Source organism: Labrus bergylta, chromosome 16, assembly GCF_963930695.1.
Source record: "Labrus bergylta chromosome 16, fLabBer1.1, whole genome shotgun sequence".
Lineage (NCBI taxonomy): Eukaryota > Metazoa > Chordata > Actinopteri > Labriformes > Labridae > Labrus > Labrus bergylta.
The window spans coordinates 325,032-347,642 of record NC_089210.1 but is presented as its reverse complement, the minus strand read 5'-3'; the positions used below and the strand labels follow the sequence as shown (position 1 = coordinate 347,642).

General features: G+C 42.5%; 2 protein-coding genes across 2 annotated transcripts in view; one reads left to right on the top strand and one right to left on the bottom strand.

The window, feature by feature from the left end:
• polr2f (RNA polymerase II, I and III subunit F) overlaps positions 1–10,343 on the top strand; it is an 11,347-nt gene extending 1,004 nt beyond the window's left edge. Inside the window, exons 2-5 of the mRNA XM_065965059.1 lie at positions 5,860–5,929; positions 6,180–6,310; positions 9,839–9,910; positions 10,018–10,343. Of these exons, the coding sequence (XP_065821131.1) occupies positions 5,860–5,929; positions 6,180–6,310; positions 9,839–9,910; positions 10,018–10,108 (364 nt within the window). The 3' untranslated portion in view covers positions 10,109–10,343. The remainder of the gene's footprint in view (positions 1–5,859; positions 5,930–6,179; positions 6,311–9,838; positions 9,911–10,017) is intronic.
• A 3,000-nt stretch (positions 10,344–13,343) lies between these two features.
• On the bottom strand, positions 13,344–22,188 carry sox10 (SRY-box transcription factor 10). Its single transcript, XM_065964842.1, has 4 exons — positions 21,930–22,188; positions 18,016–18,826; positions 16,853–17,121; positions 13,344–16,511 (listed from the first exon to the last, which is right to left on the bottom strand). The coding sequence occupies exons 2-4, from the start codon at positions 18,447–18,449 to the stop codon at positions 15,730–15,732; spliced, it is 1,485 nt and encodes a 494-aa protein (XP_065820914.1). The 5' UTR covers positions 18,450–18,826; positions 21,930–22,188; the 3' UTR covers positions 13,344–15,729.
• Between the last annotated feature and the right edge of the window lie 423 nt (positions 22,189–22,611).

The following is a 22,611-nucleotide window of genomic DNA, read 5'->3' as shown; positions in this document are numbered from 1 at the left end:
TGATTTAATGTGTGTGTGTTTGTTGATTTAATGTGTGTGTGTTTGTTGATTTAATGTGTGTGTGTGTGTTTGTTGATTTAATGTGTGTGTTTGTTGATTTAATGTGTGCGTTTGTTGATTTAATGTGTGTGTGTTTGTTGATTTAATGTGTGTGTGTTTGTTGATTTAATGTGTGTGTGTTTATTGATTTAATGTGTGTGTTTGTTGATTTAATGTGTGTGTTTGTTGATTTAATGTGTGTGTTTGTTGATTTAATGATTTAATGTGTGTGTGTTTGTTGATTTAATGATTTAATGTGTGTGTGTTTGTTGATTTAATGTGTGTGTGTTTGTTGATTTAATGTGTGTGTGTTTGTTGATTTAATGTGTGTGTGTGTGTTTGTTGATTTAATGTGTGTGTGTTTGTTGATTTAATGTGTGCGTTTGTTGATTTAATGTGTGTGTGTTTGTTGATTTAATGTGTGTGTGTTTGTTGATTTAATGTGTGTGTTTGTTGATTTAATGTGTGTGTGTTTGTTGATTTAATGTGTGTGTGTTTGTTGATTTAATGTGTGTGTTTGTTGATTTAATGTGTGTGTGTTTGTTGATTTAATGATTTAATGTGTGTGTTTGTTGATTTAATGTGTGTGTTTGTTGATTTAATGTGTGTGTTTGTTGATTTAATGTGTGTGTTTATTGATTTAATGTGTGTGTTTGTTGATTTAATGATTTAATGTGTGTGTGTTTGTTGATTTAATGATTTAATGTGTGTGTGTTTGTTGATTTAATGTGTGTGTGTTTGTTGATTTAATGTGTGTGTGTTTGTTGATTTAATGTGTGTGTGTGTGTTTGTTGATTTAATGTGTGTGTGTTTGTTGATTTAATGATTTAATGTGTGTGTGTTTGTTGATTTAATGTGTGTGTTTGTTGATTTAATGATTTAATGTGTGTGTGTTTGTTGATTTAATGATTTAATGTGTGTGTGTTTGTTGATTTAATGTGTGTGTTTGTTGATTTAATGATTTAATGTGTGTGTGTTTGTTGATTTAATGATTTAATGTGTGTGTGTTTGTTGATTTAATGTGTGTGTGTTTGTTGATTTAATGTGTGTGTGTTTGTTGATTTAATGATTTAATGTGTGTGTGTTTATTGATTTAATGTGTGTGTGTTTGTTGATTTAATGTGTGTGTGTTTGTTGATTTAATGTGTGTGTGTTTGTTGATTTAATGTGTGTGTGTTTGTTGATTTAATGTGTGTGTGTTTGTTGATTTAATGATTTAATGTGTGTGTGTTTGTTGATTTAATGTGTGTGTGTTTGTTGATTTAATGTGTGTGTGTTTGTTGATTTAATGATTTAATGTGTGTGTGTTTGTTGATTTAATGTGTGTGTGTTTGTTGATTTAATGTGTGTGTGTTTGTTGATTTAATGTGTGTGTGTTTGTTGATTTAATGTGTGTGTTTGTTGATTTAATGTGTGTGTGTTTGTTGATTTAATGTGTGTGTGTTTGTTGATTTAATGTGTGTGTGTTTATTGATTTAATGTGTGTGTGTTTGTTGATTTAATGTGTGTGTTTGTTGATTTAATGTGTGTGTGTTTATTGATTTAATGTGTGTGTGTTTGTTGATTTAATGTGTGTGTGTTTGTTGATTTAATGTGTGTGTGTTTGTTGATTTAATGTGTGTGTGTTTGTTGATTTAATGTGTGTGTTTGTTGATTTAATGTGTGTGTGTTTGTTGATTTAATGTGTGTGTGTTTGTTGATTTAATGTGTGTGTGTGTGTTTGTTGATTTAATGTGTGTGTTTGTTGATTTAATGTGTGCGTTTGTTGATTTAATGTGTGTGCGTTTGTTGATTTAATGTGTGTGTGTTTGTTGATTTAATGTGTGTGTGTTTATTGATTTAATGTGTGTGTTTGTTGATTTAATGTGTGTGTTTGTTGATTTAATGTGTGTGTGTTTGTTGATTTAATGTGTGTGTGTTTGTTGATTTAATGTGTGTGTGTGTGTTTGTTGATTTAATGTGTGTGTGTTTGTTGATTTAATGATTTAATGTGTGTGTGTTTGTTGATTTAATGTGTGTGTGTTTGTTGATTTAATGTGTGTGTGTTTGTTGATTTAATGTGTGTGTGTGTGTTTGTTGATTTAATGTGTGTGTGTTTGTTGATTTAATGTGTGCGTTTGTTGATTTAATGTGTGTGTGTTTGTTGATTTAATGTGTGTGTGTTTGTTGATTTAATGTGTGTGTTTGTTGATTTAATGTGTGTGTGTTTGTTGATTTAATGTGTGTGTGTTTGTTGATTTAATGTGTGTGTTTGTTGATTTAATGTGTGTGTGTTTGTTGATTTAATGATTTAATGTGTGTGTTTGTTGATTTAATGTGTGTGTGTTTGTTGATTTAATGTGTGTGTGTTTATTGATTTAATGTGTGTGTGTTTGTTGATTTAATGATTTAATGTGTGTGTTTGTTGATTTAATGTGTGTGTGTTTGTTGATTTAATGTGTGTGTGTTTGTTGATTTAATGTGTGTGTGTTTGTTGATTTAATGTGTGTGTGTTTGTTGATTTAATGATTTAATGTGTGTGTGTTTGTTGATTTAATGTGTGTGTTTGTTGATTTAATGTGTGTGTTTGTTGATTTAATGATTTAATGTGTGTGTGTTTGTTGATTTAATGATTTAATGTGTGTGTGTTTGTTGATTTAATGTGTGTGTGTTTGTTGATTTAATGTGTGTGTGTTTGTTGATTTAATGTGTGTGTGTGTGTTTGTTGATTTAATGTGTGTGTGTTTGTTGATTTAATGTGTGCGTTTGTTGATTTAATGTGTGTGTGTTTGTTGATTTAATGTGTGTGTGTTTGTTGATTTAATGTGTGTGTTTGTTGATTTAATGTGTGTGTGTTTGTTGATTTAATGTGTGTGTGTTTGTTGATTTAATGTGTGTGTTTGTTGATTTAATGTGTGTGTGTTTGTTGATTTAATGATTTAATGTGTGTGTTTGTTGATTTAATGTGTGTGTGTTTGTTGATTTAATGTGTGTGTGTTTATTGATTTAATGATTTAATGTGTGTGTGTTTGTTGATTTAATGATTTAATGTGTGTGTTTGTTGATTTAATGTGTGTGTGTTTGTTGATTTAATGTGTGTGTGTTTGTTGATTTAATGTGTGTGTGTTTGTTGATTTAATGTGTGTGTTTGTTGATTTAATGTGTGTGTGTTTGTTGATTTAATGATTTAATGTGTGTGTTTGTTGATTTAATGTGTGTTTATTGATTTAATGATTTAATGTGTGTGTTTGTTGATTTAATGTGTGTGTGTTTGTTGATTTAATGATTTAATGTGTGTGTGTTTGTTGATTTAATGTGTGTGTGTTTGTTGATTTAATGTGTGTGTGTTTGTTGATTTAATGATTTAATGTGTGTGTGTTTGTTGATTTAATGATTTAATGTGTGTGTGTTTGTTGATTTAATGTGTGTGTGTTTGTTGATTTAATGTGTGTGTGTTTGTTGATTTAATGTGTGTGTGTTTGTTGATTTAATGTGTGTGTTTGTTGATTTAGTGTGTGTGTTTGTTGATTTAATGTGTGTGTTTGTTGATTTAATGATTTAATGTGTGTGTGTTTGTTGATTTAATGTGTGTGTGTTTGTTGATTTAATGTGTGTGTGTTTGTTGATTTAATGTGTGTGTTTATTGATTTAATGTGTGTGTTTGTTGATTTAATGTGTGTGTTTATTGATTTAATGTGTGTGTTTGTTGATTTAATGTGTGTGTGTTTGTTGATTTAATGTGTGTGTTTGTTGATTTAATGTGTGTGTGTTTGTTGATTTAATGTGTGTGTGTTTGTTGATTTAATGTGTGTGTTTGTTGATTTAATGTGTGTGTTTGTTGATTTAATGATTTAATGTGTGTGTTTGTTGATTTAATGTGTGTGTTTGTTGATTTAATGATTTAATGTGTGTGTTTGTTGATTTAATGATTTAGTGTGTGTGTTTGTTGATTTAATGATTTAATGTGTGTGTTTGTTGATTTAATGATTTAATGTGTGTGTTTGTTGATTTAATGTGTGTGTTTGTTGATTTAATGTGTGTGTGTTTGTTGATTTAATGTGTGTGTGTTTGTTGATTTAATGTGTGTGTGTTTGTTGATTTAATGATTTAATGTGTGTGTTTGTTGATTTAATGTGTGTGTGTTTGTTGATTTAATGTGTGTGTGTTTGTTGATTTAATGTGTGTGTGTTTGTTGATTTAATGTGTGTGTGTTTGTTGATTTAATGTGTGTGTTTGTTGATTTAATGATTTAATGTGTGTGTGTTTGTTGATTTAATGTGTGTGTTTGTTGATTTAATGATTTAATGTGTGTGTGTTTGTTGATTTAATGATTTAATGTGTGTGTGTTTGTTGATTTAATGTGTGTGTGTTTGTTGATTTAATGTGTGTGTGTTTGTTGATTTAATGATTTAATGTGTGTGTGTTTGTTGATTTAATGTGTGTGTGTTTGTTGATTTAATGTGTGTGTGTTTGTTGATTTAATGTGTGTGTGTTTGTTGATTTAATGATTTAATGTGTGTGTTTGTTGATTTAATGTGTGTTTATTGATTTAATGATTTAATGTGTGTGTTTGTTGATTTAATGTGTGTGTGTTTGTTGATTTAATGATTTAATGTGTGTGTGTTTGTTGATTTAATGTGTGTGTGTTTGTTGATTTAATGTGTGTGTGTGTTTGTTGATTTAATGATTTAATGTGTGTGTTTGTTGATTTAATGTGTGTGTGTTTGTTTATTTAATGATTTAATGTGTGTGTTTGTTGATTTAATGTGTGTGTGTTTGTTGATTTAATGATTTAATGTGTGTGTGTTTGTTGATTTAATGTGTGTGTGTTTGTTGATTTAATGTGTGTGTGTTTGTTGATTTAATGTGTGTGTGTTTGTTGATTTAATGATTTAATGTGTGTGTTTGTTGATTTAATGTGTGTGTGTTTGTTGATTTAATGTGTGTGTGTTTGTTGATTTAATGTGTGTGTGTTTGTTGATTTAATGATTTAATGTGTGTGTGTTTGTTGATTTAATGTGTGTGTGTTTGTTGATTTAATGATTTAATGTGTGTGTGTTTGTTGATTTAATGTGTGTGTGTTTGTTGATTTAATGTGTGTGTGTTTGTTGATTTAATGATTTAATGTGTGTGTGTTTGTTGATTTAATGTGTGTGTGTTTGTTGATTTAATGTGTGTGTGTTTGTTGATTTAATGATTTAATGTGTGTGTGTTTGTTGATTTAATGTGTGTGTGTTTGTTGATTTAATGATTTAATGTGTGTGTGTTTGTTGATTTAATGTGTGTGTGTTTGTTGATTTAATGATTTAATGTGTGTGTGTTTGTTGATTTAATGTGTGTGTGTTTGTTGATTTAATGATTTAATGTGTGTGTGTTTGTTGATTTAATGTGTGTGTGTTTGTTGATTTAATGTGTGTGTGTTTGTTGATTTAATGTGTGTGTGTTTGTTGATTTAATGTGTGTGTGTTTGTTGATTTAATGATTTAATGTGTGTGTGTTTGTTGATTTAATGTGTGTGTGTTTGTTGATTTAATGATTTAATGTGTGTGTGTTTGTTGATTTAATGTGTGTGTGTTTGTTGATTTAATGATTTAATGTGTGTGTGTTTGTTGATTTAATGTGTGTGTGTTTGTTGATTTAATGATTTAATGTGTGTGTGTTTGTTGATTTAATGTGTGTGTGTTTGTTGATTTAATGTGTGTGTGTTTGTTGATTTAATGTGTGTGTGTTTGTTGATTTAATGATTTAATGTGTGTGTTTGTTGATTTAATGATTTAATGTGTGTGTGTTTGTTGATTTAATGTGTGTGTGTTTATTGATTTAATGTGTGTGTGTTTGAAGCTTCGATGACGGAGACTTTGACGATGGCGAGGAGGATGAAGGATTAGATGATCTGGAAAACGCAGAAGACGTAAGTTTGATGTTAAATGTTTTGTTTCTGTACTTTATTCAACATTTAAATAAGTTTCACTAATAACTCCAAACAGCAGATTGAGATGATAAATATACAGCTGTGATGATGTAATGATGTGTTTAAAGGAGTGTATTAATGTGTGTGATGATGTAATGATGTGTTTAAAGGAGTGTATTAATGTGTGTGATGATGTAATGATGTGTGATTATAAACCTGTGTGATGTTTGACACGCTTTGTGGCGAGCAGGAGGACCAGGAGAACGTTCAGATCCTCCCCGCAGGTGAAGGCTCGCAGGCGAACCAGAAGAGGATTACCACACCGTACATGACCAAATACGAGAGAGCCCGAGTCCTCGGCACGCGAGCTCTCCAGATAGCGTGAGTGTTTCCTCTTTCCTTCTTTTATCTGAAGCTCACGGACGAGTGAGGACAGAATCAACGCTTCATTATTCATTCAGGTTTAACAGAACCCGACCTGAAGAAGACCCTCCTGTTCTCATTTTCACTTCCTGTGGAGGCCTAGGCACACTGAGGGGGTCTGGGGGGTCTCATGCAGTGTGAGGAGGTATTTAGGCCGAGACCTTTAAGTGATTTAAAAACCAGTAACAGGATTATATAATCCGACCCTCTGGGACCCGGGGAGCCAGAGCAGCGTTTGACTTCCAGTTCCAGGTCGCTTCTCGTGCGGAAGACCGGCCGGCTCACAGAGCAATTATTTAGTGTTTATTTTGTTTTTCTACGGTTTTTCCAGAGGACACACAGGAAGTGTGTGTTTTATAACTTTTAACCACTACTACACAGACGAAGCGAACTTCTTTTTTCCCGCGCTCGTCCTCTCATAGCCCTGCTCTTTGTTTACAACCGTTAACACCGCGACAAACGGACTACAGCACACAGCAGTCTTCTTCTTTCTTTTCTTTTTCATCCCCCGGAATTATTTACAATTGGCATGGATCCACAAATTCTTTTTGGGGCATTTCTGCACGTTTGTCTCCTCTGGGAGTTTGTGACTGCGAGCAGAAACAACGTTCCTGGCGAGTCGCGAACCGAGAGAGACATTCTGCTGCAGCTCGGACTTAAAACTCATCACGCCATCAACACAGACATGCTTCCTGAAGAAATTCTCCAGGATAACTCAGTCAGCCAAGACAACTCCACTCACAGAAATAACAAGGTAACCAGGAGGGGAAAGAGAAAGGGAGGAATCAGAGCCAGGCTCAAACGGGAGACATGTAAACAACGGCTGCTTCCATCTATCATCCTGGCTAATGTACGCTCCCTCCGCAACAAAACGGGTTACAGGCCAACATTAACCACATGCATGAGTACAGGACTGCCTCTGTTCTCGCTTTTACTGAGACGTGGTTAATAAGAACGACGATGATAACACGCTGCACGTTGATGGCTTCTCCCCCCCTTTAAGACTTGATCGAGACAGTGAGCTCACTGGGAAACAACATGGCGGCGGCGTGTGTCTTTATGTAAACACACGCTGGTGCTCGACGATCATCGTGAGGGAGAAACTGTGCACCTCGGACATCGAGCTTCTGGCTGTCTCCCTTCGCCCTTTCTATCTCCCCAGAGAATTCCCACAGCTTTTTCTCATCCTGGTTTACATCCACCTCAGAGCTAACGCAGCCACAGCCACTGAACACATCACAAACTTATTAAATTAACTGGAACTCATATCACCGGACTCTCCCAAATTCATCTTGGGCGATTTCAACCATTGCTCTCCTGAAAAAGCACTAAAAGGCTACCAGCAGTACATTACATGCAGCACCCGCCTGGGGAAGACACTGGATAAATGCTATGGTTCAGTTCCTAACACATACAGATCTGTTGCTCTCCCCCCTCTTGGCTCTGCTGACCACCATGCCGTCCTGCTTGCTCCAGCATATACTCCTGTAATAAAGAGGGTTAAGAAAGTTGTTAAGAACATCAAGCAGTGGACCAACGAAAGCATTCTTACACTACAAGGATGCTTTGAATCCACTGACTGGGATAACCTCTTGACCCCCTCCAACAACATTAATGAGCATGTGGACACTGTTTCATCGTACATCTCCTTCTGTGTGGACAACATCATCCCCTCCAAAACAGTCACAATCTACCCCAACAATAAACCTTGGATCACCAAAGAACTCAAGGAGGTCCTCAACAAGAAGAAAAGGGTCTTCTTCACCGGCTCCGAAATGGAGAAAAAGGAGGTAAACAGAGAAGTCAAGCAAGCCATAAAAACTGCCAAACTCAAGTACAAGAACAAAGTGGAGGAAAAATTCACACAGGGGAACCTCCGCAAAGCTTGGCAGGGCCTCAAAAACATGGCTGCTGTGAACACTGCTGCTACCAACATCAAAACCATCGAGGCAGCAGCTCTACTTCTCTCCCCAACGATCTCAACTCATTCTACACCAGATTCAAGAAGGACAACACCACACAGCTGGAAGGAACAGTGTCCATGCTCAAGCCCAGTGACTCTGCACTCACCTTCAGCAGAGAGGATGTGGTGAGAGCAGCTCACCTGGTCCAGACAACATCAGTGGCTGCATCCTGAAGCACTGTGCTGAGCAGCTAGGGGGCGTGTTTCAGACCCTGTTCCAGAGCTCTATGGACAGCAGCACAGTCCCCCAGCTGTGGAAACACTCCACAGTTATCCCCATCCCCAAGAAAAGCCCCGCCAAATCACTGAATGACCTCAGGCCTGTGGCCCTCACGTCTCTGGGGATGAAGGCCATGGAGAGGATCATAAAACAACACATCATCAGAGAAACCGAGTCATGGATGGACCCGCTACAATTTGCTTATCGTGCAGGCAGAGGTGTCGATGATGCAAAAACATTCATAATAGACACTGTTCAAAAACACCTGGAGCACCCCAACACCTCAGCCAGACTCCTGTTTGCAGACTTCTCTGCATTCAACACCCTGCAGCCTCACATCCTGGCTGACAAACTTTTAACTTGCTACCTGTAAGGACTCTGACATCGATCTATGAGCAACAGACAATCAGGCTAGCAGGTCGGATCATGCAGGACCCCTCACACGCTCTCTTCCCAGCGTTTGAGTGGCTCCCCTCAGGACGCCGGCTTCACTGTCCCTGCTGCAGGACACAGAGGAGAAGATCAACGTTCGTTCCCAGGGCGGTCCAGCTCCTCAACTCCTAACCCCCCAACAGACACCAACACCTCTCACCCAATGCAGACTCTCAGCTGTGAACTTCCTTTATATTGACATGCACCTTAACTGCCTCTGCTTTATCTGGTCTCATGCACTACATCACTTTATTCTATCCTTTCTATTTCAGTATTCATACAGTTCTGGTTAATTTATTTCTGATGTTTCTTATCCATCATTGCACTACGGTCACTTTATTTATCTAATTTTTACCTTCACAGTTATATTGTTTATATTAGTTCTGTTGTTCCATTATTCACCTTAATAACTTATCATTTAGTATTTGCCTACCTGCACATAGCTCTGTATATATATATTTATTTATCATTTACTGCACATAGTTCTGTTTACATCTGTTTACATCTGTTAGTCCGATCACTGTCCACTTATATCTACTCTTTTATAGTTTGTATTTTAAGTTTAAGCTTTAAGTTGTATTTAAATTGACACTTTATATTTCGGTTGAAATGTTTTGTTTACTTGGACTGTTGTTAATTTACTGCACTGTGTGCCTTTGAATTGCCCCCCGGGGACAAATAAAGTTTTTTGAATTGAATTGAATTGAATTGAAAAGAACGGGTGTGATGCGTTCTGGACGAGCTGTAGCCGCCTCACCTGTGAGGGCGCTGTTACAATGATCCCGCCCACTAAAGATAACAGACAGGGCTGTTCAGTGTCTTGATTGGATATAAAACAGAACATGATTGAGCTGTTGCTTGTTTCCAACAGGATGTGCGCTCCTGTCATGGTGGAGCTGGAGGGAGAAACAGACCCGCTGCAGATAGCAATGAAAGAGCTGAAGTAAGTGAAACACATCATATCATCTCTTTAACCTTTCTTTAAACATGAACTCACTGTCTTTATTGCAGGAGGAGGTAAAGCCTCTCATTTCTTTTTGTTTCCTCCAGGAGCAGAAAGATCCCCATCATCATCCGCAGGTACCTCCCTGATGGGAGTTATGAGGACTGGGGCTGTGATGAGCTCATCATCACTGACTAAACTCCACATGGATGGAATCAGGTCAGAGACACAGAACTTCCCTGTTCACACAGACCTCCATGAGGGACTCCATGAGACCCAACAGACTCTAAAACACACCACTGCTGTAATATCACTCAGAGCCACAAGGGGGAGCTGTAACTACTTGTTTTATAGAAAGAATCCTGTGTTGTGTTTCTTTTTTTGAGGAGAAAGAAGTTTCTATTGTGATGAATAAACTCTTTTGTATAAATGACTTTGTCTGAGTTATTCATCGTACGTCAGCCACCGTCACACGCTGTTATTAAACAACGAGCTGCTCACACCTGAGAGAGACACACAGGTAAACTGAAGAACGTTCAGGCTCACAATAACAAACTGAGACGACCTCGCTCAAAATAATCCAAACCTTCAAAGTCTTTAAAATATTACATACTTTTTAATCATGTTTTAAAACGATGACATCTGCTTTATTTTGAAGGAGCTGTATGTAACTCTGGCCCCTAGTGTTTAAAATGGGTACTGCAGACTAAACATCATATAGAGCTGTCTCCCCCCCCCCTCCTCTCTAGAGTGGATGCTCACTCAGGTCACCATGTGGTGGACTCTGAAGCTTCAGTGTTTATCCAGCTCTGCATGGGTCTGTAAACCTTTCTGTGTTCTAACCTCTCTCCATTTTTCAAAAGCATCTCCAATATTGATCCTAGTTTGAGCACGTTTCTGCTCGTGGAGCTTATTAGAAACATGCAGAGGCTTTTTAGGTCGGGTACAATCACTTCTATCTGAACCACTTCTCTTGACCGCTTCCATCGCTGCAACACCTGTTGACCTGATAACTGCTCTCATATCTGACAAACCAAGGGGAGTCCAAAACGGCCGTGTGGGGGCGTGTCTTAAAGCGCCTACCTTCTCTGGTCCAAACAAATCCAGAGCATTCAGGAGCAGAATCTAAAGTTAGAAGGAGGACATACTGGCTGCTGCATTGTTGTCAGAGAAGCCAGCACTTCAACATAGCATGTTTCCTTAATGATCAGAGAGTAAGATACCTTTATCATCTCACTCTCTACACAGCTCACTGATTGGACCTTTAACGCTCGTTAGGATCAGAAAGTCCTGAAACTTTAAAAACATGAGTCAGGTGTGCAGGAGAGGAAGGAATCGATCACAAACTGAAGGTAAACTGCACGCTCGGCAACATTTTCTGTTTGTGCATTTTAGTCGGTGTGCAGGCGTTTGTCTGGAACTTTAGAAACAAGAAATGACCGGTGTTTAGGATTTCTGTTTTTTCCGTCCAGGCATCGATATCGTTCAGTTTTTACCTCTATCTCATGAGAATGTAAACTTCTGGTACCCCGACAGCTCAGGTATTGGTCTCTTTGCTCTCCTGCTTGTAAACAGATGAAGCTCTTTTAACTACTTCTAACTCTCTGCAGAAGAACCGAACTGTGACACCTTCTCAGACTGTCGTCCTGTTTCTCTGTCAGACATTATGGAAGAGGATCCAGTCTGAGCTGGAATCGAAATGTGTGGAACCGCAGTGACGTGATTACATCTGATAAAAACTAAACTTCATCAGAGAGTCTTTTGATTGGAGAGGACAGCGCCTCGGGGGGCTGCTGCTCTCTTTTCATGGTGGGGGGGGGGGTGGCAGGGTCCATGTGACCATCAGCAGCACCCGCCACAGCGAGGCCACTGTCAGGTCGTCCTCCAATCAGCTGATCCGTATCTTCTGACCTTCCTCTTTATCTTCTGTAGCAGAGTTTCAAACTTCAATAAACAATGTTTATATTGGTTTGTTACCATAGCAACACAAACAGAAGTCCTAGACTCCAGATATTCATCATTTCCTGTTTTCGAGGGTACATGACCTGCCTGGAGACCGTGTTAGAGGTCATCCCATGTTAGAGGTAAACTTTTAACCACGAGCTGCAGCGAGAGAGAGCGAGGACTAAATCGACTGTATGCAGGAGATTTCCTGACTCTTTAATGAGTCTTGTTGCCATGGTAACGAACAGGTGTCTGTTGTTTGTTCCTCTTCTACCTGTTCTTCAGTCTGACACTCCCGACCCTCTCAGGTGGTTCACTCTTAACGATGGGAATGTTTCAGAGTCATCACAGCTCAGGCCTGAAATAGAGTTGGGGGGGGGGGGGGGGGGGTCTGTGCAGAGAGTATGAGAGTCTCTTTGTGTCGTGATGGAGCTGCAGGCCAGGCGATTATGGGTAATACTCCGTTATTGTGTCCCCCCCCCCCTTTCCCCTACAATGGCCCTCTTTGTCTTTCCGAAGTATCACACAGCCGATTAAAAAGATGGAATTAGGAATCCGGTTTAACCCGCCACACACACGGTGAGACACACACACAGGCACAGAACCACTCACAACCAATCAGGAGCCCTGCAGGGATAGGTTCAGGACTGGACACTTCAGTGAGCTACATGTTAGGGTCGTCTGGACGTTGTGGAGAGTCACACACAAGTTAACATACAAGTATGGAGACCAGAGAGAACACTCTGAACCTGAGCAGGACTCAGAATAAAGCTTCATGTTCACCCCTCCTCAAACCTCCTGATAGGAGGAGGAGGAGCGTCATGTGATCACTCAAACCTCTGAATGTTTCTCCTCCAGCCTCCTCGTATTTATTCTGCAGAAAGTCAGAGTGAGCTGATGTGAGAACACAGCAGGATATAATCAGGAGAATTCACCTGGAGCCAGTGGGAGGGGCCAGTGGGAGGGGGTGGTGACCTTTATTCACCTGTGATCGCTGCACGACCATAGACTGTCTGCACGCCACCTCTACCATCTCCGTGCTCTAATCAACCTGCTGCTGCATGTTTCCTGTTCTCCAGGATGTTCTTCTCCACTCTTTACTTCACATTGAGATTCATTGATACAAACACACATATTCTCATCATAGAGTCCTATGGAGGACTCTGATGCTACTTCCACCTTGTTCTTTCTACATCCCGCCTTACCTCAGGAGAATATCTGGAGCAATCCTCCTGAAACATTCAGGAGTTAGTGTGAGTGTCTCCTCACTCTCTGATCACATGACTCTTTTCTTTCTCTTTTCTTATCATAAATAAAAACACTTCTTCCGTTCATTATGTCCTAAAAATATTCCTGCAAATTCAGGCTTTGACTCTCAAAGTGTTCTGGAGGAGAAGTGCACGGTCTGAAGATTCTTTAGGAAACTGAGATAGATTCTCAGCTTATTGCTCAGACTGAGACGTTTAAAGTGAAAGGATGAAGACGTGTGTCAGCAGAAATCAAAGAGCTTTATTTAACATTAGTTAGTCATCAGAGACACAGTCACAAGTGTTCTTCAGGATGAAGAGCTCCAAATAAAGACTTAGATCACATCGTATCACCGTGACAGATAAACCTTTAAATGACCTGCAGATTAATGATATAGACGGAGATTTAAACAAAGCGTGCTGCATGCATACAGAGCGGTGTCCGATCAGGATGCAGAATATCTCAGTGTTAATATAAAACTAAAGCAAACCTTATAATGACTTTCTTTTCACTTTCTTAGAGAATGAGACGCTTTAATAAAATACAGTTCATGGGGGGTCGAGGGGTCACAAGTCAGAAATACAGAATATCATAAGAACACAAAGAAACATGAATATATGAAGAGAAAAAGATTCAAAGGCACAGACATGATTAAACATTAAATACACTGTTACTTCTTATGCTGCAGCTGTTGTTTAGTGAAAGGCACATTTTAACTTTTCAGACTGTAAACATTTAAAGGACCAATTAGTGAGATGTGTAGAGAGGTAAATGATAAAGGTATCTTACTATCTGATCATTAAGGAAACATGCTATGTTGAAGTGCTGGCTTCTCTGACAACAATGCAGCAGCCAGTATGTCCTCCTTCTAACTTTAGATTCTGCTCCTGAATGCTCTGGAACCGTTTTGGACGCCCCTCGGTTTGTCAGATATGAGAGCAGTTATCAGGTCAACAGGTGTTGCAGCGATGGAAGCGGTCAAGAGAAGTGGTTCAGATAGAAGTGATTGTACCCGACCTAAAAAGCCTCTGCATGTTTCTAATAAGCTCCACGAGCAGAAACGTGCTCAAACTAGGATCAATATTGGAGATGCTTTTGAAAAATGGAGAGAGGTTAGAACACAGAAAGGTTTACAGACCCATGCAGAGCTGGATAAACACTGAAGCTTCAGAGTCCACCACATGGTGACCTGAGTGAGCATCCACTCTAGAGAGGAGGGGGGATTTTTGTAGTCTCTAGTGGCTACTCGAGGAATTCAGCTCTTCCCTCATTAATTTTGTGTTTGAACATTAGTCCGGGTTTAAATTTGATCTGTTAGAAGCTTCAGGAGATTCTTCTCTGCTTCAATCCAAAGACATTTAAGACTTTTTAAAAACATGATTCAAACAAAAGAAAGAAGAGGCAGCTTTCAGTAGATATGATATTTGGAGTTAAAACAGTAAGAATACAGTTCATATCATGAACTCTGCTACCAGAGAGAATATGAACTCGTCTTCACGTCTTTACATGAAATACAACAGACTACCACACATATCCGTGGTGTCGCGTAAAAAGGACAAAAAGTGTTTTGACAGCGGTCCATCAAAGTCAACATGAGTCTCATTAAAATAACGAGGACAGTTCAAAGTAAAGGCTACACATCGTCAGGAAGTCGGACCTTTCTTCTCTGAGTTTTGGTTTCTAAACTTTGGTCGTTTCATAAAAAGCTCAAATATTTATTCATCATAAAAACATCTTTTTCATTTCATGTCGTATAAACTCTCCTGAAACTTCAGAAACATGAAACATCTAACGAAACCTCGCCATCGTTTTCTTCCACCAGGTTTCATTTTATGTAGAAAAGGCGTTTCAGGTGAACACACGTGCCTCTGAAAACTGGATTTATTCTTAGTAACGACCGACGTGTTCGACTGAAGGTCATTCTTGCCTGAGATGTGAAAGAACAAGGACTTTAGCTCTGTCTCAGTCCGACCCTTCATGTGGAACCTGGTCGCTGTTAGGTCGTCCACATTTTAAAATACTTATTCTACACCACGAGACAGAACTGTCTCAACATTACACAAAGGAATACAATCAGACAGTTTGCAGTAGATTGTTGGGTTTTGGGTCCATATTGTTTGGTTTTAAGAGTCATATCAAAGTATAAATCCGGGTATGGTACCAGTCCTAGGTCCTTGTCTCGACCGCCCCCTTAGGGACTGAAGGAGACCACAATGAGCCTCAACTGATACGCACTCAGGGACCTGATCCAAACCGCTTGTGAACACTTCATGTGTTGGGAGCACCAGAGGCTCAGTCCTGGAGGTGGGAGGGGGTTTTATCCTGGACCACCAAAGAAGTACATTCTCTAAATTCTATTCTCTGTGCCCCGAATCATCGACCACGCTTCAAAACCAACCTGATCCAAACTCGTCTTGGAGCTGGGTCAGACCTTCAGCCTCTGGGCGAGAGCAGCATGGAGTGTCTTCCCTCCTGCCGCCCCAGCCTACCCTCCCAGTGCTGGCCCACTCCCCCCGGCCCAGACCGCCATACCCACCGATCCCACCAACACTGATGCCGCTGCAGCTGGTCCTGGGGTCTGACATGGGGGCTGAACCTGCACCAGGGCCCGCTGGTCTCGTTGTCTGTCATGGCCGCGACAGTGTTGTGTAGACGGGCTGCTCCCAGTGGGGGGGGCTGTGGGGCTGTGGGATGCTGGCCCCATCAGTGATGGCGGAGTACAGGGGCCTCTGGGAGGGTCCCATGTAGGAGAAGGCAGAGTACAGGCTGGTGGCCTGGCTGGAGTGGGTGTAATAAGACCCTGAGGCCTGATGGTCCGCGTATTCAGCAAACTGAGCCCTGGAGGCCAGAGAGGGGAAGGCGGAGCTGTAGTGAGGGAGGCTGAGGGGGGTGTAGGTCACATGGGAACCGGCTGAGGAAGCCTCTGAGAAGTGACCAGCTCCTCCTCCCACCTCGCTCTTAATCTGAGCCTTGGAGGGGTCTGAGTTCAGAGGGGGGGTGTGGCTGTGATGCTGCTGCTTAGAGAGCCAGGCTGCCGAGTGTCCGCTGGCCGCTGCCAGAGCTGACGAGATGCCGTAGGTGTACGGCGAGGCTGGAGATGCCGCGGCAGCTGCTCCTGCCCCGGCACTCTGCCCCGGGTGTCCATTGGGGGGCAGGTACTGGTCAAACTCATTGACATCGAATGGCTCCATGTTGGCCATCACCTCATGGCTCATCTCACCAATGTCCACGTTACCAAAGTCGATGTGAGGTTTCCCAGATCCTCCAGATCCTGCAGATCCTGAACCGCCCTCCGCTCCCATCGCACCTCGGGAACCCATGTTCCCCGAAACCTCCTGTTTACCATCCCCCACCTTCACAGACTGAGGCTCAGTCTTTGGTGTGGTGGGGGGCGTGGGAGGGCTGTGACCTGCAGAGATGGAACCAGATGTAATTAGAGTTTTACTTTTTGATACCACAGGTTTTATACGATGAAATCTTCATAAGTTTAATAAAGGTACTGGAGCTTAAAAAAATCAACATCTCATTCTGAAGACAGTTGCATTGGGGAGGAATTAATCCAAAAGTTCCTTGCACAAATACATGGGCAATGTTTGGACAAGAGGGTAGAGCTGGAGAGACCCTCACTCCTCTACAGGAACTGAAACTAGAAATGATCCATTATTGGTTGTCAAGGACTTCTATTTTGGTTGCCAGGGTATTGAAACAGGTTATCAATCAGAGAGGTAGTGGGAGGAGCCTGCAGCCCACCTGCAGCATGATGGTGGTGCCCCTCTGCCAGGGGGGACCGAGCCCCCCCACTCAGGGCCACTTCCAGTTGGAGGCCCTTGTAGTGGGATTGGCTGTGGCTGACCTCACCCTCCGAATGGCAATCGGCCTCACTCCCTGATCCACAACCGGGCTTCCCGTTCTTGCGGCGTCTCGGTTGGTACTTGTAGTCCGGATAGTCCTTCTTGTGCTGCTTCCTCAGCCGCTCGGCCTCCTCGATGAACGGACGCTTGTCGCTCTCGTTCAGAAGCCTTGTTCAGGACAAAGACAAGACATGTTGGTAGATGGATTACAGAAGATAATTCAAAGACTACAATCTAACTGTTTCTGCTGATTAATTCAAAGAGATGACTCAAGAAACTCTAAAACTTTCTTCTGCACAGCTGCACTGACGGCCCTGCCTGCCTGGGTTCTGACAGTTGGTCATTAATGAAATCATAAAGGTTGAAGAATCATCCTGTCTGCAACATGAGACTGAGCTCCCTGGCATGAGAACCCCCCGACCTTCCTCAGCCTCCCTGTTCATCTGTTCCTGGTCCAATTAACCAATCAGGCCTGAGCCCAAGGTCAAGTCTTTATCGAATCAGTCCTCAGTACCTACAAGGTTAATGAATTTAACCTGTCTGACTTCTTCTCAGTAAATGGTGGGAGTGATCTGTGGGAAACTAGGTTTTAAACTTCAAGGTGTTTGTGAGAGAGAGACGGCAGAGTGATCAGACGCAGTAAAGATTGAAAGTCTTTCTTTAAAGCTCCTGCTCAGAGTGTTTATGAAACAGACTGAAGTTACTACTCATGCCTCTTCATGAGCAGCAGACCAATCACAAGAAGAAAGACTTCTTATATATGTTTTAATGTTTGACCCGCTGAAGCACAGAAAGCACCCACAATGCATTCTACCAAACTCCCGTCTCATAGGACAATATCAGCAAAGAGACAGTATGTACTAATTTGACCACAGGGGGCGCCAAAATCAACACAAACCAAGTTCCTTACAGGAGCTTTAACAGGGAGATGTATATGTGAACTAGTGGATTAGTGGAAGAGTTAACGTTGTGTATTCTACCGGCATCAGCGTCCTGGTTATTACTCTGAGTGAGTGAGCGCCCCCTACTGTCTGAACATCATCAACACAGTGTCTCTCTCACCTCCACAGCTTGCCCAGGGTCTTGCTGAGCTCGGCGTTGTGCAGGTGTGGGTGTTGGTCAGCCAGCTTCCTGCGGGCGGCCTGAGCCCACACCATAAAGGCGTTCATGGGTCTCTTCACGTGCGGCTTGTTCTTGTTCCCGCTGTTGACGCGCACCGGCATGGGCACGAGGGTCCAGTCGTAGCAGTTGAGCACCTGGCTCACCGCCTCCTGGATCCCTGCAGGGAAACGTTCGTCCTCATCGTCGGATTTCAGCGAGGAGCAACCGGCCGACGTGTCGTCAACACCGACGAGCTGAGACTCCTGTTGCCGCCCGAGTGGAGAATCCCCCCCGCCGGCGGCCCCGGAGGACTGACCCGGTGACAGAGAGCGGCTGTCGTCAGACGTCCCAGGACTGAGCTCCTCATCAGACATGCTGTGCTCCTCTCTGGACATCGTCCCTCACACACACACACACACACACCTCCAGGTGCTCCTGTTTGTTAGCTTTTTGGGGTCCTTACACCTGATCCTCACAGCAGAGATGCACGGAGTGTCAGCTGTCTGATCTGTCCCTTTGGCCTCTCAATTATAATATAAACTGCCAGTCTGTCTCTACTCTCAGCCTCCGTTGCAAAACTCTGTGAGGATTCCACATTAAAGTTCTTTCCATCCGGGTAGTTGGTATCATAGGCGGCTCAGTGCGCACCTTGGACCCCAGTTTACCTGCTAACGCGCAACGCTCTGCGCCAAACTCACCCGGTGTCACTTCCCTCCTCACTTCCCCTTCTGTCCTCCAAGAGTCCAAACGTTTATAATCCAACAGCAAAGACCTGAAAGAGACGAGGAAGAGGAGGGACATCATGTGAACAGGAAGAGGAGGGACATCATGTGAACAGGAAGAGGAGGGACATCATGTGAACAGGAAGAGGAAGAGGAGGGACATCATGTGAACAGGAAGAGGAGGGACATCAGGTGAAGAGGAAGAGGAGGGACATCATGTGAACAGGAAGAGGAGGGACATCATGTGAACAGGAAGAGGAGGGACATCATGTGAACAGGAAGAGGAAGAGGAGGGACATCAGGTGAAGAGGAAGAGGAGGGACATCATGTGAACAGGAAGAGGAGGGACATCATGTGAACAGGAAGAGGAGGGACATCATGTGAACAGGAAGAGGAAGAGGAGGGACATCAGGTGAACAGGAAGAGGAGGGACATCATGTGAACAGGAAGAGGAGGGACATCAGGTGAACAGGAAGAGGAAGAGGAGGGACATCAGGTGAACAGGAAGAGGAGGGACATCATGTGAACAGGAAGAGGAAGAGGAGGGACATCATGTGAACAGGAAGAGGAGGGACATCATGTGAACAGGAAGAGGAAGAGGAGGGACATCATGTGAACAGGAAGAGGAGGGACATCAGGTGAAGAGGAAGAGGAGGGACATCAGGTGAACAGGAAGAGGAGGGACATCATGTGAACAGGAAGAGGAGGGACATCATGTGAACAGGAAGAGGAAGAGGAGGGACATCAGGTGAAGAGGAAGAGGAGGGACATCATGTGAACAGGAAGAGGAGGGACATCATGTGAACAGGAAGAGGAGGGACATCAGGTGAACAGGAAGAGGAAGAGGAGGGACATCAGGTGAACAGGAAGAGGAGGGACATCATGTGAACAGGAAGAGGAAGAGGAGGGACATCATGTGAACAGGAAGAGGAGGGACATCATGTGAACAGGAAGAGGAAGAGGAGGGACATCATGTGAACAGGAAGAGGAGGGACATCAGGTGAAGAGGAAGAGGAGGGACATCATGTGAACAGGAAGAGGAGGGACATCATATGAACAGGAAGAGGAGGGACATCATGTGAACAGGAAGAGGAGGGACATCATGTGAACAGGAAGAGGAGGGACATCATGTGAACAGGAAGAGGAAGAGGAGGGACATCATATGAACAGGAAGAGGAAGAGGAGGGACATCATGTGAACAGGAAGAGGAAGAGGAGGGACATCAGGTGAACAGGAAGAGGAAGAGGAGGGACATCATGTGAACAGGAAGAGGAGGGACATCATATGAACAGGAAGAGGAGGGACATCATGTGAACAGGAAGAGGAGGGACATCATGTGAACAGGAAGAGGAGGGACATCATATGAACAGGAAGAGGAAGAGGAGGGACATCAGGTGAACAGGAAGAGGAAGAGGAGGGACATCAGGTGAACAGGAAGAGGAAGAGGAGGGACATCAGGTGAACAGGAAGAGGAAGAGGAGGGACATCATGTGAACAGGAAGAGGAGGGACATCATATGAACAGGAAGAGGAGGGACATCATATGAACAGGAAGAGGAAGAGGAGGGACATCAGGTGAACAGGAAGAGGAAGAGGAGGGACATCAGGTGAACAGGAAGAGGAAGAGGAGGGACATCATGTGAACAGGAAGAGGAGGGACATCATATGAACAGGAAGAGGAGGGACATCATATGAACAGGAAGAGGAAGAGGAGGGACATCAGGTGAACAGGAAGAGGAAGAGGAGGGACATCAGGTGAACAGGAAGAGGAAGAGGAGGGACATCATGTGAACAGGAAGAGGAGGGACATCATATGAACAGGAAGAGGAAGAGGAGGGACATCATGTGAACAGGAAGAGGAAGAGGAGGGACATCATGTGAACAGGAAGAGGAGGGACATCATGTGAACAGGAAGAGGAGGGACATCATATGAACAGGAAGAGGAGGGACATCATGTGAACAGGAAGAGGAAGAGGAGGGACATCATGTGAACAGGACAAATGAAAACTTCACTCTGGGGAAACTTGTGAAAAGACATAACTTTTCTCTCCTCAGGTGTCATGAGAGTAGGTTTGATGGGAGACCGGAGGGGGGGTCTAGAAAAGTCTCCGTTGACATTTATTTATTTACAGAAATCATTTGGGACTTAACAAATGCCTTCCTCCTAAAGCTTTTTGGTTTTTAATAAAATGTTCTTTGATACACAAAGTTTGGGGAGTGGGAGTGACTGTGAGGGTCCCGACAGAGAATAAAACTATATCAAAACATGTTTGTTACCACGGCAACATAAACAGAAGTCCTCCTGGCCCCCTGTTGGGCAGTTGAGTCTTGTTTTACAGGTATGTTCAGTAGCTCTTTGCTGTCAGAGTTCTCCTGTTGGAGGTCAGCAGAGAGTCTGCAGCAGAACACAGCTCGGCTTTATGCTCTTAGATAAACAGAAACTCTGAATGTCACACTGAGACACAGCCTGTTGAACAGAGCAGATCATGTGTGTGTTTGTTTTGTGCATGAAATCAACAAGTCTCAAACTTCACGCACATGATAACGCTGACCTCACAGCCTTTACCTGTTCATCCGGGGCTTCAGCTGATTGATTTGAACCTGCAGAATACTTTGATTCAGATGATGAAGCATCATGTGAGACTCCTTTAAAGCAGCTTTTAATGAACGTTAAGATAAAGTAAAGCCTCACCATCTGTCCGAGACACACACACACACACACACACACACACACACACACACACACACACACACACACACACACACACACACACACACACACACACACACACACACACACACACACACACACATCTCTTCTCCCGCAGACAAAGTTTCAGTGACGTTAAAAAAAATAAAAATCTTAAGGCAGAAGATGTCAGAGGACTTCAGGACAAATAACCACCAATCATTTCAAAATAAAACTCAGAAACTACATCTGGACCGCATTGTCAGCTAAATGATCATCACTGTTATTAAAAGATGTCTCATCCACTTTCTTAAAGATGCACAACGCAGTTTGATTTCTCCACGATTAATCGATTAATCAGAGCCAACAGGTGGGTAAGTGAGTCTCTAAGAAACCCGAGCAGTGAAGAATCATAACAGAGGAAAAGGATGAAAGATAAAGTGTGAGAGTCAGAGGTCGTCTTACTTCAGAACTGAGAAAAGGAGGTCGCCGGTTTAGCACGAGGATCCGTGAGTTTCCAAAGTGACGCTCGCTCCCCAGCCCCCGCGCTCGCTCTCTGCCCGGGTATGAATGCAGGCTCTGTGTGCCGGGACCGGGACTTAAAGAGCTCCTTGTACGAGCCCGAGAGGAGAAAAAAAAACAGAGAGAGAGAGAGAGAGAGAGAGACCGGGGGGAGGACAAATCTTAAAGGAACAGCACACAGTCAGGCTCCGAGAGCTCTGATTGGCTGAAGAGAAGCTGCTCTCTCCTCCCTTTCTCTCTCTCTCTCTCCCCCTCCCCCCTCTCTCTCTCACTCACCCTCTCTCTCTCACTCACCCTCTCTCTCTCTCTCCCTCCCCCCTCTCTCTCTCACTCACCCTCTCTCTCTCTCCCTCCCCCCTCTCTCTCTCACTCACCCTCCCTCTCTCTCCCTCCACCCTCTCTCTCTCTCTCACCCTCTCTCTCTGTCTCTCCCTCCCCCCTCTCTCTCTCTCGCCCGCTCTCTCTCTCCCTCTCTCTCTCTCTCTCCCCCACCCTCTGTTCTGTAGGTGACTCTGGATCTGTCCTGATGGTTCTGACTCGTCTCACCTTCTCTAACGATGTTTTGGTGTTTACATCATTAGACCTCCAGTGAGGCTCCCTGCAGGATCTTAATGAGGACCAGGTC

What these genes read in the sequence shown, in the direction of transcription:
- sox10 (XM_065964842.1), bottom strand. Translation starts at nt 18,449, where the DNA reads ATGTCCAGAGAGGAGCACAGCATGTCTGATGAGGAGCTCAGTCCTGGG. An exon ending in ACCCTGGGCAAGCTGTGGAG is followed by an intron (nt 17,122 to 18,015) that starts GTGAGAGAGACA and finishes GTCCTGAACAAG; the next exon opens with GCTTCTGAACGAGAGCGACA. An exon ending in GCACCACCATCATGCTGCAG is followed by an intron (nt 16,512 to 16,852) that starts GTGGGCTGCAGG and finishes CCATCTCTGCAG; the next exon opens with GTCACAGCCCTCCCACGCCC.